The 16049-nt window shown below is 40.3% G+C and overlaps 1 protein-coding gene across 1 annotated transcript in view; it reads left to right on the top strand.

Moving 5' to 3' along the window:
- The window catches only part of HIBADH (3-hydroxyisobutyrate dehydrogenase), a 74590-nt gene that overhangs the window by 38608 nt on the left and 19933 nt on the right, over positions 1-16049 (top strand). Inside the window, exons 5-6 of the mRNA XM_081833856.1 lie at positions 12250-12383; positions 15063-15139. Coding sequence (XP_081689982.1) covers positions 12250-12383; positions 15063-15139 — 211 coding nt within the window. The remainder of the gene's footprint in view (positions 1-12249; positions 12384-15062; positions 15140-16049) is intronic.

Below are 16049 nucleotides of genomic sequence, written 5' to 3'. Positions count from 1 at the left end.
AATCATCACCACAAACAACTGGAACTTTTACATGTCGCTTTGCTCGCATGCAAAGTGGATAAGTCTCTTTTAGCTCTACCCTTAAGTGTTCCTTGGTTCTAGTAGAATATAAATATATTTGCTGATAAAGGAATGGTAGGAATGCCCTTAGTTCAAGAACCTGCTTTTATCTCTGTTTTTATGATAACGTTTTACTTTTTTATTTGGATTTGGATTTTCTACATATCACTTAGATTTTTCTGTAAAGAAAAGTGAAGTGCAAACTTCTCAGTTGGCTTCACGCTTGTGTTGAAAACAATGGGGAAATATAATCTGAAAATGCAAAGTGGGGTCTTGATATTTTTATAAACTAGATTTTGAAATGTAGCTTGCTGTTTTAAAATACACACAGGAATCCCTTGGCCCTTTAAAAGTGCAATCTCATATATGTATGTTTTGCAGAAGTGAATCAGTAAGGCCACTGAATTCAATGGGGCTTACTTGCAGGGAAGTGGATACTGGATTGCAGTTTAAATTCTGCAAGTAAAAGAAGCTTTGTAGCTAAACTACCAAAGTAGCTTAAACCACAAATCAGATAGAGAACTTTTTGTGTAAAACATTACGGTGTATTTTTAGTCTCAGGTGGAATTGTGCAATTCTAACTTAGTCAATGTGCTATTTTATGTTCACTTGTATTTCTGAGTTGCACTTGACACTTTGTGTGGTTGTGATGTAGAAATCAGGAACTGACCTCAGTGGTTGGCAGAAAAATACAAATTTAACTCTTAATGTTGACTGACTCTGAGGTTAAAACCTAGGCAGCTCCATGCTGTCTGTCTGTAAAGAAAAGCAAGCTAGTAGGAGTGACTCCTATGCCACTAGAGGTCAGTCTTTGGTAATCAACCTTTAATGAACCAGAACTGTCAGGAAAGCTAATAAATTACACTGTGGACTTTTCTAATTATGAATTCCTATTTAATCATTCACTGACAAGTTAACTGAGGCAGTAGTTCTATGTACTTTGCATACACAGTTATGCTCATGTATTATTATATTTCTTGAGATGCAGGTCTTCCATCATAAGAACAGGTCATTACCAAAGACTCTCTTATCTAATCATAATTACTTATTATGGGAAATAATTAACTTTGTTACCCTCTTGATGCTACTCACAGCAAAATAAAATGCATACTACCACCAAAAGGCATTTTACATAAAAGGTACATTCTGATTTCTGTGTAATGGAGAATGTTCAAATAAAAAAATACAGAGGATCAGATGTGTTTGATTTCAAATACTGAGTTATACTATGAGTTAATACTATGACCACAATAGTAGACTGACCAAAATAACTAGAGAAAAGATGCTACATGAGAATAGGTGTTCAAGGAGTATGTATAAGTAATTAAGGGTGAAATCCAACAGACTTTTGCCTTTGCAAATGGGATTTGCCATTCCTTCCCTCCAACCTACAGATTTCACCCACCCCAAAAAAATTGCTGTGGAGGATTGAGGGAGTGTAGGGGCAGGACAGGAATGGGAATCTGATTGTGTCTGCTGTTGCAATTTTGGATCTTGCTATAAGTAAATATTTAAGTAATGTGCAACTATGTGAATTAATTGTTTCACTTTGGATTTCTTTGCAATTAGCCTTTTTAGGCAAAACCTCACAAGGCGTTCTCACATGTCGGAGAACGTTTTTAAAATAAGCGCAGAGTAAGGTAACTGTGTGTTCTGCTTTACAGAGTATAATTCTCAATTTGAAGGAGATGTCTGTTTGGTTTCAGTGTGGTTTAAACATAGCACCATGTAACACCTGTCCTGAAAGACCTACATTGGCTCCCAGTACATTTCCAAGCACAATTCAAAGTGTTGGTGCTGACCTGTAAAGCCCTAAACAGCCTCAGCCCAGGATACCTGAAGGAACATCTCCACTTCCATCGTTCAACTGAGGTCCAGCTCCGAGGGCCTTCTGGCAGTTCCCTCGCTGTGATAAGTGAAATTACAGGGAACTAGGCAGAGGGCCTTCTTGGTACTGGCACCCTTCCTGTGTAGGTATGCCATATTTCAAAAAGGAAAATTCCGGACAGCCGCAGAGTTATTGAACTTTTTTCAGGAAGACCCCATAATTGTTGAGCTTTTTTGGGTAAACCTCCCCCCAAAGCTATGTATCATATTGCCATACATCCAGGTTTTCCCTGATATTTTGCCAGTTTGGCAAAATCCTCCCCCCCCCCGACATGTGGCAAGCCAATTCCTGTGGAACGCCTTCCCATCAGATGTCAGGGAGATGAGTAACTTTATAACCTTTAGGATACATCTGAAGGCAGCCCTGTATAGGGAAGTTTTAATATTTAATGCTTTATTATGTTTTTGTATATGCCGGTAGCCATCCAGAGTGGTTTGGGCAACCCAGTCAGATGGCTGAGGTGCAAATAATAAAATTATTATTATTATTATTATTATTATTATTATTATTAATCATCATCATCATCATCAAGAGCCATAAGAAGTGAGAGTTGGGGCCTTGAAGTTGGCTGTCAACAGCTAGTACCTGGACAGCAGACTGAGCAGGTGCACAGGTCACCTTGTCACAAACCTTCCTACCGTGGCATTTCATCTTAAATTATAATAATAGTTTCTAAGTGTACATCTATACCATATATATTAGCAGATAAGTGTGTGTCCTCTTTTGACCTCTTTGGCGAAGCATGACCTCCTTTTTCAATTCTGGTGCAGAGCAAGTGCGAGCCCTTTGCCAGCTACAAAAATAAACCCTTAACTAAATAATTGCAGCAAAACATTAGAAAAAAGAGACTTTCTAATATTCCCATTTAGCTTCCTTTTTATCACCTTGGCTGGAGGAAAACCTGCGTGTCACAAACATTAAACTGACAGCATGTTGGAGTACAATATAAAACACAGCATACAGATTTGCTTTTAGATACATATTGGAAAATCCTTTATTACATGTCCTTACAGCTGTAGAAAAGGGACAGAAACAAAATATTCCATACAAGTTTCAAAAGACTTTACTGTAGCTTTATTAGGTAGAATGCTGTCATGTTTGGATTTTTCAAAAATAATAATAATAATAAATCCATACCTTTATTTTATCAAATCAGTTCTCTAATTAGGAGTTAGATAGCAAAATAAGTTACCATTTCAATATCTTTGAACAAGTGCATTGATTTCTAAAGCAACGTCTGAGTTATATTATGACCAGGCATTCTGTTTTGCATGTTAAAATGTAGGAATATTAAGCATTGCATTAAAATGGTTATCATGATGGTAACTGATCAGTTTATGTGTAATCAAAGGAAAGGAGCTGTTTACTGTCATTAAATGGACATCACTTGAGATGATAGCCTAGTTTAATTTTTAAAATCTAATATTCCTCATGGATAACTTTTCAGGGCTGAAAAGCAACATATATATATTTATTAAAAACAACAACATGAGTTTTTAAAAATCTGCTTACAGATTTTATTGACTGCCCTTCAGTTTGGGACTGGATGTTGTTTGACTAAACAGAGAGGAATCTTCCATAGTTATACTGATAGTAAAAGTTGCACAGTTTAGACAAAAGTCTCTTATCCCATTTCCCTAAACATGGGGCTGTTCTGGCCAGTTTAGGTTTTGTGAGATGTCTTAAGTAGCTGGAGTCTTAGTGTTAGGCTCAGAGTAGAAGATTCTGGGGTTTTGCCACAGACTCTTGCAAAGGACCGGTTCTCACAACTCTGTTCGCCCTGTGATGACTTGGTTGAGCGAAACAGGTATACCAGATCAATTGTTATGGATACAACATTGTATCTGTCAATAAAACGATCAAGTTAATGACATTGATTCATAACTGCCAGGTCACCTGGCCAACTGTGAATTGATTGTTCTGTTCTGCAAATTGAAGGGTGCCATTTTGCTGTTTTCCCAAATGTGATTTGTAAAAGTACCCAAATAATATCTAAAAAGCAAAACTGTGAAGCATTCATGTATACAAGCTTCCTTTGCTCTGAAATCCACACCTTTTTTTTTTTACAACCTCACACATATTTAAAAAATACTGCATGTGTGGAAAACTGACAAATGACCAGCAATCTAGAGTATATGTGTACAAGTCGTCATATTAAGAGTCTTGATTTAGTAGCCAGATATCATTTCTGGTTGTCCCCCCAATCTTTCCCTCAATCCCTCTGCTCTGATACTACACATAGAAAGTATTGGGGGGGTAGGAACCTGTGGGAGCCATGAACCAAAGTGGTTTTCTCATTTTGTGACAAGCCTTGGAGATGGTTGGAATGTTTCCAATGCCTGGTGCAAACTGGGAGTGATTGCTCCCATCACATTTTTGTGTTGATATGTTTTAACTTGCTCTTGGATTGTCTTTTGCGTTTATGTGATTTCTGTTGTGGTGGATGTTGGCTACAAAAAGTAACAACCTGACTGATGGCTTGAGATCTCTGTGTATGCCAGAGGAATCACAGGGTACAAGTGAGTGTTGTCTTCCCTACCTGACATGTGAAGAATCCATGCTCCCTTCTGAGTTTACTGCACTGTGTAGAGAATTTACAGGCCAGGACGGATATCGCAGCCACATTTCTGATCCCCCGTCCTGTGGCCTGAGATTGCAATTGAACAAATGTGATACGTGTGCACCATTCTGGAACTTGTTGAAGGGCAGGATGTAAAATAAACACTTGCTTCCTAAAATTTTCCTAGGTAGCCCTTTAAAAGCAGTCAATTTCCCTTAAAAAACAGTTGGGGAGAGGGGCTGCACCACTGAAAGAAATGCACATTGTGAAAGCATCAGCTTGTTGATTTATTGCTTGGGGGTATCTGGATCACTGTGCATGTTTATAAAAAATACATTAGCCTCAATATTTGCCACCATTTTATTTGTGGGAAATAGTTTTAACAGAACCTTGGGAGATGTGTTCAGTTTTCCATGTGCCTCTGGAATCATGCCCCAATCCCAATTTTGGTGTATATTTTAAGAGGGACTTTTGACATTGGGGAGTGGACAGGATCTAAACACTAAGAGAGGCATCTCATGCTAGGCAGGCAGATTTTTCATTTGCTATGTCATTGTAATTTACACACTTGCCTGCCACTGTAGGTTTGGCCTGTCTCGCCCTACCTGGTAACTTTTCAAGTGCTGTCATATTTCTTTGCTATAAGTGACCAGCATAGAGCATCATGCTTTATAAATTGCATCATGCTATCTTTAATCTTGCTGGATTGGTTTTTCCTGATGCTAGAATAACTTGTCACTTTATATTCTTTTTTTCGTAATCCTTTGGTGCCTACAGACATACATGGTGTGTATTAACGACTTTTAAACATCTTTGTCCCTATTGGCCAAACTTTTTTTTATTACATTTACTAGGCTTGTTTTCTGTCTTCAGGATATATCTAACTTCCTCTGCAGTTTTACTGTTTGTTTTCTCCCACTCATGCCCATGGTCAAGTTCAAGCACTTTAATCCTTATAGCCACTCAGCACCTTCTTTTGAAGCATAAATCCTTTCATTATTGTTCTGTTCTGTTCGGGTCGGGCAGTTTCCTTGAGTCTCCTGTATGAGCTGCCTTGAATGGCAAGTTTTACTTCTTAGTTGTTGTTTTTTCTGGGCACACTGAAACAATGTAGGATGACTGCAAGGCAAATTCCCCGATTCTTTGAAGTGTGTCATAATTATCCCGTATTTTTTCCATAGTGCAAAAAGTAAATGAAACCTATGCTGAGTCACATCACTATAAAAAATAATAATAATTAGTAGGCTTCTAACTGCAGCAGGAGTGTTCCTCAACCCTAAGCAGTATACTTCGTTGTTTCTGAAGCCTTCATGTGGAATGTGTACAGCTTTGGAATATTCTAGAACTCTCTTTCTCTGATTCTTCATCCTCATCCCTCTGAACAAGGGATGACAGAGCATCTTGCAGCTACTACAAAAGCAACATCTTGGGAATCTTTTTCTTTTCCACACAGCCTTGTCAAAAGTCTATTGTTTGTGTCTCAGAATACATGGAAATGATAACTGGATTTAGAGCAGTGGACCTCAGAATCTCTACTTCAGAGACTCAGCAATGAAACATTGACCTGTGGGCCATATGCAACTTACGTTTACTTCTGCTCCCAACAACTTGGTGTCTACAAAGCATCCTTAACACTGAGAAATGGATGGTTCGCAGCACACAGTTTGGCCCCTAACAGGCTACAGCCAGAGTAGCTGACAACAAAAATGTTCGGCTTCTATAGTAAATGTTTTAGTACAACTTATTTGTAATAGAGATGTATACTGCCTCTATAATGATCAAGCTCTGAATGGAAATATTTGTAAGGTGAGCTAATTTCCTGAAAGCATATGTGTGCACAAACTCTACCGTACAATTCTTCTTCTGCTTATGTAATAATATTATGCAAATATTTGTGGGGGTTTTTTTGTAGGTCCCTCTGGTGACACACTCTCAGTTTGATTTGTGTCCCCACTGGGTAGGAAGATCATTATTCCAGTGACATGAGCACAAAGAGAGGGATCTGATAATGCAATGGAAGATTATGATCTTCGAGATTAAACAAAATAAAGGAGATAAATAGGATGAGAGGCTAATCTGTTTTAATTCTGGAATGATCTTTAAGATACGCCTTTTTCAAAGAAAATAGAACTGTGTGTGTGTGTGTTTGTGTATAAATGTGTGTGTGTATATATATATATATATATGAATGAAAACAATAACAGTGTCAGTAAGTTGTGTTTTAAAATATATCCCAGAGTGGAAAAAAAGGCTGATGCAAAAATCTTTTCAGAAACTGAGAGTCTTTGGTGCTGGGAAGCCTGATGTTCACAAATCCTTATTAATATACAAGTATATTTTTAAATATGCTTGCATAGCACAGTTCTTTCTACTTCCTCTCCGTATGGGTAGTTCTAAAGTCAGATCAGCTCATCTTTTACGGTATTCTGTTGCTCTTTCAGCAGAAGTTGGGCCATTGTGATATTTATCTGAATTCAAACAAGGCTAATTAAAAGAGCTGCTGACAGTTGTTGTGATCCGACTTTGACTGCAGCTTGATGGTCATTATGGGTAAATAATGAACCAGGTCTGCAAATGTAGCAGCTGCCATCTCGGGATAGAAGAACAGCTATTGCTACCAATTTAAAGATCTATCGACCGCTTTCTTTTCTCCCTACAGATCTTCTGCAGAAATCTAGTGTTTTCTGCTGCTGTGTTTTTGTCATTTTAGCTATTGTAAAACTACCCTATAATTTCCTCCTTAATATTTAACTTTGTCCATTATTAGCTTTCAGAGTTAACTTTCCCAGTTAAAAGCTTACTTTGTTTCTTTTTAGGAATCAGATTCAGTTATAATTCCTTGCTATTTGAATGTTTTGCATATATCAGTGCCATCTTTTAATTTGTGTGTTCAGCTAGCTCTCCTTTTCTTTGCTTAAACAGTCAGTAACAAAGTAATTATTTTCTAAACGTTTCCCACTGATTGTAGTATACTGAGTTGCAGTAATGAGTGGCTGTTCTTTATGATACATTCCCACAGCATTGAGACAAACCTGCTTTTTGTTTATGTTTTGTTTTGATTGCATTGCTAAGGTAAGAAATAATCTGATCTGGAGCTCTGCTTGTCAGTGCTGACTGAGAAACACAGATTTGTTCATTAAGACGCACTTCTGAATACATTGTCACTTCATCATGTTTTGCCTTGTCCCATTAGCAAGCAGAAAACCTGCCCTAAAGGAAATAAAGATAGATCGTAATCGTAGATGAATCTAACTTTCTTACAGAATCCCCTGTTATAAATGTATCTCAGAAATGTGTAAAAGTCCCATTGTAGTTTCAGATATGTCCCTGTACTAAGAACAGCTACACAACATTTATTTCAGCTGCCATTATTAAAGGCAATGCACACTAGGTAAAATGTAGGAGTTTGTGTGTGCATAATGCAGTAGAACCAGAAATCTTGCTGTGAGGAAATGATCCTAACGTGCCCCTAAAAGGAAAGACTTTCCTTGAGAAATAATGGTGAAGAATGGTTCATTTCAGTGTCTCTGTGTTTCAGAAGAAGATTAAACTTTATTTTGTTTTCTGCAGAGCCCTCTTGCTTGCTTGTTTGTTGAAATACGTGTGTGTGTGTGTGTGTGTGTGTGCGTGTGTGCGTGTGTGCATATGCTGCTGTTTTCCCTTCTAGGTGAAACCAGCAATATGTTAACAAGAGGTTATGTTATGCTACTTTATGTTAAACCAGATCACCCCTGAAACATGTGTAGAGCCATTCATCTGTGTCACCAAAACCCAAGAGAACAGCTGACATCGACTCTAAAACCGAAACAGTGATCACTTACAAATCAAACATGGCACGCTCTAAACCGATTGTGCACGGCAATCTTTTCTCTAGAAAGGGCAACTAATTGAACATGATAAAGTGTAAAGTTAATTAACACTCTTAAATTTGTTGATTACTTTTCACGGGATTATATTGTTCTGTTGAGTAGCAGCTTTCTGTCCCAGCTGTCGCCTTTTTAGCACGAATGTCTCTGGTAAACAATAGAGACACCATGACAAGTCGTAAATGGTCCCTGTGACAGCAGACCCTTGTGAGGCTACATCTGTAGAAAATGATTAAAACAATTGTATTTTAAAGACAGTTCACATAGCAGCCTGGTCCCCTCGGTCCTCTTCTTTATCTCATTTGATGGTAGACTGGTTAAAACATTTAAGTGCATTTTAGTAAATTAAGTGATTTACTGGTTTCAGTGGAATTAACCGTAAATGCTGTTTTAAGGTGCTGTTCTGCTGAAATGTATGCCTGTGCTAGAATCAAGAAGATTTATATCTCTTCACACACATTTGGTTCAGTTGTAAATGGAATAAAGTTAATGTTTGCATATCATAGTTTGCAAATACATAGGAAATAATTAAATCGCTAACTTTGAACTTTAGCAACTAGCATGTTATATCTTAGTGTTTATTTGTTTTTAATATTCATTTTACAGTTTGGTTTCCTCAAGCAAATGGTAAAAATATTTCTTGTGATGCAGCAGGAATTTCAAGGGGGGAGATGTTCCAGGCTTTAAAGTCACATAAGAACAATTGTCGAAAACAACGAGGTGATAGTAGCAAACTACAATGGGTGCTAATCCCTTAAAATGCCTATTTGCAAAAAAAAACACCCCTCCATTTTCTTGCACTTCCAGAGGCACTGTAGGAAGAGTTTTAATTTCCTTAATAAAAAGTCAAGGATGTAAAATTGGAGAGGGCTGAAACTTTGACCTCCTTTTCCTTGGTGATCTTGTTCAAACAACAAATTATGTTCAAAACTGTAGTGATTGGTGCAGTGTGTTTGTAATGAGGTATTTCCAAAGCATGATTGTAACTGCTAACTATTCTCTAGGAATCAGATATAAGGCAGAGCTATATGCATTCATAATCTCCTTCTAAGGTAGATTCAAGATAAACATAATTAGAGACATCTGCAAATTTCTCCCAAGCCAGAGTCAAAGGAAAACTTTGGGGGCTCACCAAGCTTGCTAATAAAAGAGGTGAGATTTCAAACACTGGCATCATTTTTTGGGTTGCAAAGGAAGGATGGAGGTTGGAGGGGAGAAACCTTCCTACTTCCTTCTTCCCAGCTGTACTTGCTGCTGCTGCTGCCACCACCATGTTCTTTGAGTTAAAAGGAAGATGGCAAAGTATTAGGGGGTGCAGAATTCTTCTGAACCTTCAGAATAGCTTAGGAAATCTTTCTAAGCTTTTCTAGATTTAATTATTTAATTTATTCCCTTATTATTAGGTTGGAGGCAGACAAACTGTGCTGAACTTAAGTCCCACTCATTTCAACAGAAACTAAGTCATGACTAACTTGGACCACTGAGTCCCAAAAGGACACAAGGTCAACAAACAGTCTGGATCCAATTTATTCCCCACCCCCGCCCCCCGAACTGAGAAAATTCCCTGGCTAATTCTTGAAAAGTAGCCTTGGAGAATTCTCCTGTCTCTCTAAATAATCAGTTTTGTTGTTGTTTAGTCGTGTCCGACTCTTCGTGACCCCATGGACCAGAGCACACCAGGCACTTCTGTCTTCCACTGCCTCCCACAGTTTGGTCAGACTCATGTTAGTAGCTTCAAGAACACTCGTCCAACCATCTCGTCCTCTGCCGCCCCCTTCTCCTTGTGCCCTCAATCTTTCCCAACATCAGGGTCTTTTCCAGGGAGTCTTCTCTTCTCATGAGGTGGCCAAAGTATTGGAGCCTCAGCTTCACGATCTGTCCTTCCAGTGAACACTCAGGGCTGATTTCCTTCAGAATGGAGAGGTTTGATCTTCTTGCAGTCCATGGGACTCTCAAGAGTCTCCTCCAGCACCATGGGGCAGGTCTTTTGTTAGGGGTGCAGAACCTCATTTTGTTATGTATTTTTGTTGATTTTAAAACCACTTTGAGGTCGTGTTGTTGTTATTTTTTTACTATCAAGTGGTGTATGAATTTTATGAAATGAAATAAAATGAATGGAAAGGTAATGGAAAAGCCCTTAGAATAGGGCCTCAGCACTAATAGGCAGTCTGTACAGCAATGCCAAAACAGGAATGATATGCTGGGCTTGAACATTCTGTAGCAGCTGGTGCTTCCAAGTGAGTCCTACATCAAGTACTTTGCAATAATCCAAACTGCCACAGTCCATGGAGGAACGTGACTCTATGCCAGGTTTCCAAAGGCAGACACCAGGACTTATCTTCTTTCCCTAACTAGGTCACTATACTTTCCCCAAATATTTGGGCAAGAGAAAGAGTGACTGGCCAAGATTAACCAGCTGAAAATTATTGTTGGTATTCCGTTTACGCTTAACAATGATTTTCTGGAGCTATTTAGCAATCTGTTAACCTGATTAGAAAGCTTGACCTGTGATGGACAGTGCTGTATTTTTGTCAGCAAATCTAGACTTAAATTCACTGGAGATCAGGCCAGGGGATTAGTAGCAAGGACAAAGAAAAAAGAAAAAAAGAGACGTGTGATGAAACTCTTCCAAATAGTAATTTGGAAAGGCTGACATTGGCTGTGTGGATATATCAATATGCCAAGGTGTGGCTGAAGAAGCTGGATCAGCTGCTGGTGGTAGGCTGTGGTGCAGTGAGAGGCCCCCGAATGTGGAGGCAATGTTGGACCTGCTAGTTGGCCTCAACACTGAGTGCAGTCGCAACTTGCCACTCCAGAGGGACAGGCTTGTCTTGGACTTCCTCAAGTGGAACTGGACCTCCTGTTTATTGAGAGTAGCATGGACAAGTTCCTCATCAGTGGTGCCATTGGTGGTAGGCCCAAGAGCCTTCTACCTGAGGACCCTGGTGGCACTGCGGTCCAAACCACTGAGCCTCTTGGGCTTGCTGATCAGAAGGTCGGCGGTTTGAATCCCCTTAACAGAGTGAGCTCCTGTTGCTCTGTCCCAGCTCCTCCCAACGTAGCAGTTTGAAAGCACACCAGTGCAAGTAGATAAATAGGCACCGCTGCGGTGGGAAGGTAAATGGCGTTTCCATGAGCTCTGGTTTCCATCACAGTGTTCCATTGTGCCAGAAGTGGTTTAGTCATGCTGGTCACATGATCCGGAAAACTGTTGAGTAAACGCTGGCTCCCTTGGCCTGAAAAGGAGTTGAGCACAACAACCCCATAGTTGCCTTTGACTGGACTTAACCATCCAGGGATCCTTTACCTTTACCTTTACCTGAGGACTCCAGTCAATGCAACATCTGGCCAAGCTGGCTTAACAATGGGCGTTATGTGTACTTTATGTGTATTTTAATGAACTGAATAGAGACACTGAGGCTTGGAGAGTGTGTGTATAAACTTAGCAGTGCTTAGCTTATTTTTTGTTGCCATTTTGTTAATGTTCTTAATATTGCTTTATAGATTATAAATGCCATATGGATTTGTTAATCCTATAATATGACTTTTGCTGCAATTGTGATGTTTAGTTTATTTTTCAACTGCTGTTTTCTTAATAAATTGTAATTATTTTATTGGTGGTTTGTTAATTATTTTATACGATTTATGCTGCATTTGTGATATTCTATTTTTTAAAATGGTTTGTAAGCGGTTTTGAGGTTCCTTTGAATGAAAAGCGACATAGAAATACAATAAATCAAATCAGTGCCTTTGTACTTGTTGCATTGAACTCCATGGCATCACTTCTGTGTCTTCACGTTCTTGCATCATAGCTGCGAATAGAGAGACCTGAAAAGAAGCTAAACTCCATTATGTGTTGCTGTTTTGAACTTTAGGTGTTGGAGCTGCCCGAGCAGGAAACCTTACGTTCATGGTTGGAGGAGTAGAGCAAGAGTTTGATGCTGCAAAGGAGCTGCTTACATGTATGGGTTCCAATGTGGTCTACTGTGGAGAAGTTGGAACTGGACAGGTACAGACTGAAAAAAATCCTAGACATTTCTTGCCATCTTTCCACAGACAGGCTTAGACTCTCTTTTTCCTTGTTTGGGGAAGTTTTTAATGTTTGGTGTTTTATTCTGTTTAATATTCTGTTGGGAGCCTTACAGGGTGGCTGGGGAAACTCAACCAGATGGGCGGGCTATAAGTTGTTGTTGTTATTATTTCAATGTGTCCTTGGTTACAAAGTTGTCATATTGTCTTTTGATCCTGTCATGTTTGTGATTTTTTTTTGGGGGGGGTAGGGTTTTATGGTTTGTTTGACCTTATTCTCCATATCAGGCTTCCTCAAACTCGGCCCTCCAGATGTTTTTGGCCTACAACTCCCATAATCCCTAGCTAGCAGGACCACTGGTCAGGGATGGTGGGAACTGAAGTCTCAAAACATCTGGAGGGCTGAGTTTGAGGAAGCCTGCTCTGTATCAACATTTAACTGGGAAATGGTATAGAAGACTTTAAGAAAACCAATTAAGGATGAAGATGCTTCTTAGATCAATTTGTATATCACAGAATAAGCAAAGGTCTAAGTCCTGGGATGCATGCATTGGTTTACAGTGGAAGATAAACCAAGATAAATAATAATAATAATAATAAATTTTTATTTATATCCCGCCCTCCCCAGCCGAAGCCGGGCTCAGGGCGGCTAACAACAATAAAACAGTACAAAAGTACAACACAACACAACACTCTAAAATCATTCATTATAAAATTAATTCAAATCAAGCCACTGGCAACCATTGGGCCAGAGCTCTACGAAGATTGCTGAGGGAGGGAGTCAGGCTGTGCCCTGGCCAAAGGCCTGGTGGAACAGCTCTGTTTTGCAGGCCCTGCGGAAAGATGTCAAGTCCCGCAGGGCCCTAGTCTCTTGTGACAGAGTGTTCCACCAGATCGGAGCCACAGCTGAAAAAGCCCTGGCTCTAGTTGAGGCCAGCCTAACCTCTCTGTGGCCTGGGACCTTCAAGATGTTTTTATTTGAAGACCGCAAGTTTCTCTGTGGGACATACCAGGAGAGGCGGTCCCGTAGGTACGAGGGTCCTAGGCCGTATAGGGCTTTAAAGGTTAAAACTAGCACCTTAAACCTGATCCTGTACTGCACCGGGAGCCAGTGCAGCTGGTATAGCACCGGGTGAATGTGATCTCGCAGCGAAGATCCCGTAAGGAGTCTCGCTGCAGCATTCTGTACCCGCTGGAGTTTCTGGATCAGTCTCAAGGGCAGCCCCATGTAGAGCGAGTTACAATAATCCAGTCTGGAGGTGACCATCGCGTGGATCACAGTGGCTAGGTCAGGGCGAGAGAGGTAAGGAGCCAACTCCTTAGCTTGGCGGAGATGGAAAAATGCCGCCTTTGTTATAGCTGCAATCTGCGCCTCCATGGAAAGGGAGGTGTCGAAGATTACACCCAAACTCTTAACGGACGGTGCTGGCACTAATTGCGCCCCCGCAAGAGTTGGGAGTTGCCCCCCCAATCCCATTATTGTCCCGTCCCAGCCACAGGACCTCTGTCTTCGAAGGATTTAGCTTCAACCGGCTCCCATTATTGTCCCGTCCCAGCCACAGGACCTCTGTCTTCGAAGGATTTAGCTTCAACCGGCTCCCACGTAACCATCCAGCCACAGCTTCCAAACATCTGGTCAGTGTGTCTGGGGCCGAGTCAGGATGGCCATCCATCAGCAGATAGAGTTGGGTGTCATCAGCATACTGATGGCAACCCAGCCCAAAACTCCGGACAAGCTGGGCGAGGGGGCGCCTAAAGATGTTGAAAAGCATCGGGGAGAGTATCGCACCCTGAGGTACTCCACACACCAAGGAGTGGCGCGATGACAATTCTCCCCCAAGTGCCACCCTCTGTCCCCGACCAGAGAGAAACGAGCGCAGCCGTTGAAGGACTATGCCCTGGATCCCCACGTCGGCAAGGCGGTGGTCCAGGAGTTCGTGATCGACCATGTCGAAAGCTGCTGACAGACCTAGAAGAATCAGCAGCCCTGACCCGCCTCGATCCAGCTGCCTGCGGAGATCATAACTATACAACCTTTAGAAGTTGTCCGGAGGCAGCCCCTATATAGGAACATTTTAAATGTTTAATGTTTTATTACGTTTTTGTAAATGCTGGAAGCCGCCCAGAGTGGCTGGGGCAACCCAGTCAGATGGGTGGGGTACAAATATTCTTATTCTTGTTTATTATTCAGTTAACAAAGTGAGAAGTAAACATAAGAAGCCTACAAAGAACATATCGTGATAGGTGGCGCGTAAAACAGAATACATACCTACCATCTTTTCAGTCCATTCTATGGCGGATTTCTGCTTACACAATCCAAACCTATAAGCACTTATTTGTTGCAGTTTGCTAACTCTACTTTTCTGGTTGGTTATTAGACAGTGGCATCAACAAATTGTCAGTAAGAACAAATATTTATACAGTTCTTTTAAAAGTGCAAATGCAGATGACTGTTAATGTCTAAGGCATACCAAATCAAATTACTGTGCAAGTGTTCCAAAAATTGTTTTGCAGCTTTTGATATCATTGCCCCCGAAAACGTGTTGCTGTCTGTTCTAGGGACTGGCTGTAGAGCAAATGCATTCATATTAGAATTTGAGTTTCTGTTGGATAGTTATCTGGATAACAGAAATTCATGGGGTGTTGAATTTCTTTTCAGGCTGCAAAAATCTGCAACAACATGTTATTAGCCATTAGTATGATTGGAACTGCTGAGGCCATGAATCTTGGAATCAGGTATGTTTGAATTTTATGATATCCTTTTTATATCGGTTTTGTTTTTCTGACTGACTCTTCTATGGGGGAAGAATGATGTTTCAGAAATGTAGATTAACAGCTGTTTGCAGCATAAGTATAGTATTTCATTATTGCAATTCTCCCCCCCCCCACGAAAAAACCCCCAACCCCGACAACCTTGTTTGTTAATCTAGGCTAGGATTTAAGGAACATTATTTATAAAGACCATAAAATGAAATTACATTTTGATATTGTTATATATAGGAGCTCTTTTTCTTATTTTCAGACGAAACATGAAACAGATAAAGAATAACGGGTGCAACCACTTGCAAAAGACAAAGGGTTTTTTAATTATTATTCACACGATTATGTGATCTAGAAGTTTGCAGTTGTGTGAACTCCCCCGTATGCAGCTCTGACATTTAGCTGCCATATTTTGAAACATGCTTAGTGGCATCATGTCCTGTATCTACTAACTGCTGAGCATGCACTTACTAAGCTGGCAAGGTTTCTGGGAAGCCCCAGACATGGGAATTCCTGTCTTACTTTCTTTCTACTTGATCCTTGACTCTGAAAACCACAATAGATATTAAATAATAGTTGCATCCCTGTGATTGTAAACCGCAGCAAACCCAGGTTCGTTCCCAACATAGCATTAGTGTTGCTTTTGTTGCTTTTTATTACAGTGGTACCTCGGGTTACAAACACCTCGGGTTACAAACACTTCGGGTTACAGACTCCACACAGCTGGAAGTAGTACCTCGGGTTAAGAACTTTACCTCAGGATGAAAACAGAAATCGTGCGGTGGCAGCAGGAGGCTCTACATTAGCTAAAGTGGTACCTCAGGTTAAGAATGGTTGCAGGTTAAGAACAGACCTCCGGAACGAATTAAGTTTGTACAGTGGTACC

The sequence above is a fragment of the Podarcis erhardii genome, assembly GCF_964252035.2.
Source record: "Podarcis erhardii genome assembly, chromosome: 12".
Lineage (NCBI taxonomy): Eukaryota > Metazoa > Chordata > Lepidosauria > Squamata > Lacertidae > Podarcis > Podarcis erhardii.
This window is presented reverse-complemented; position numbering and strand designations above follow the sequence as displayed.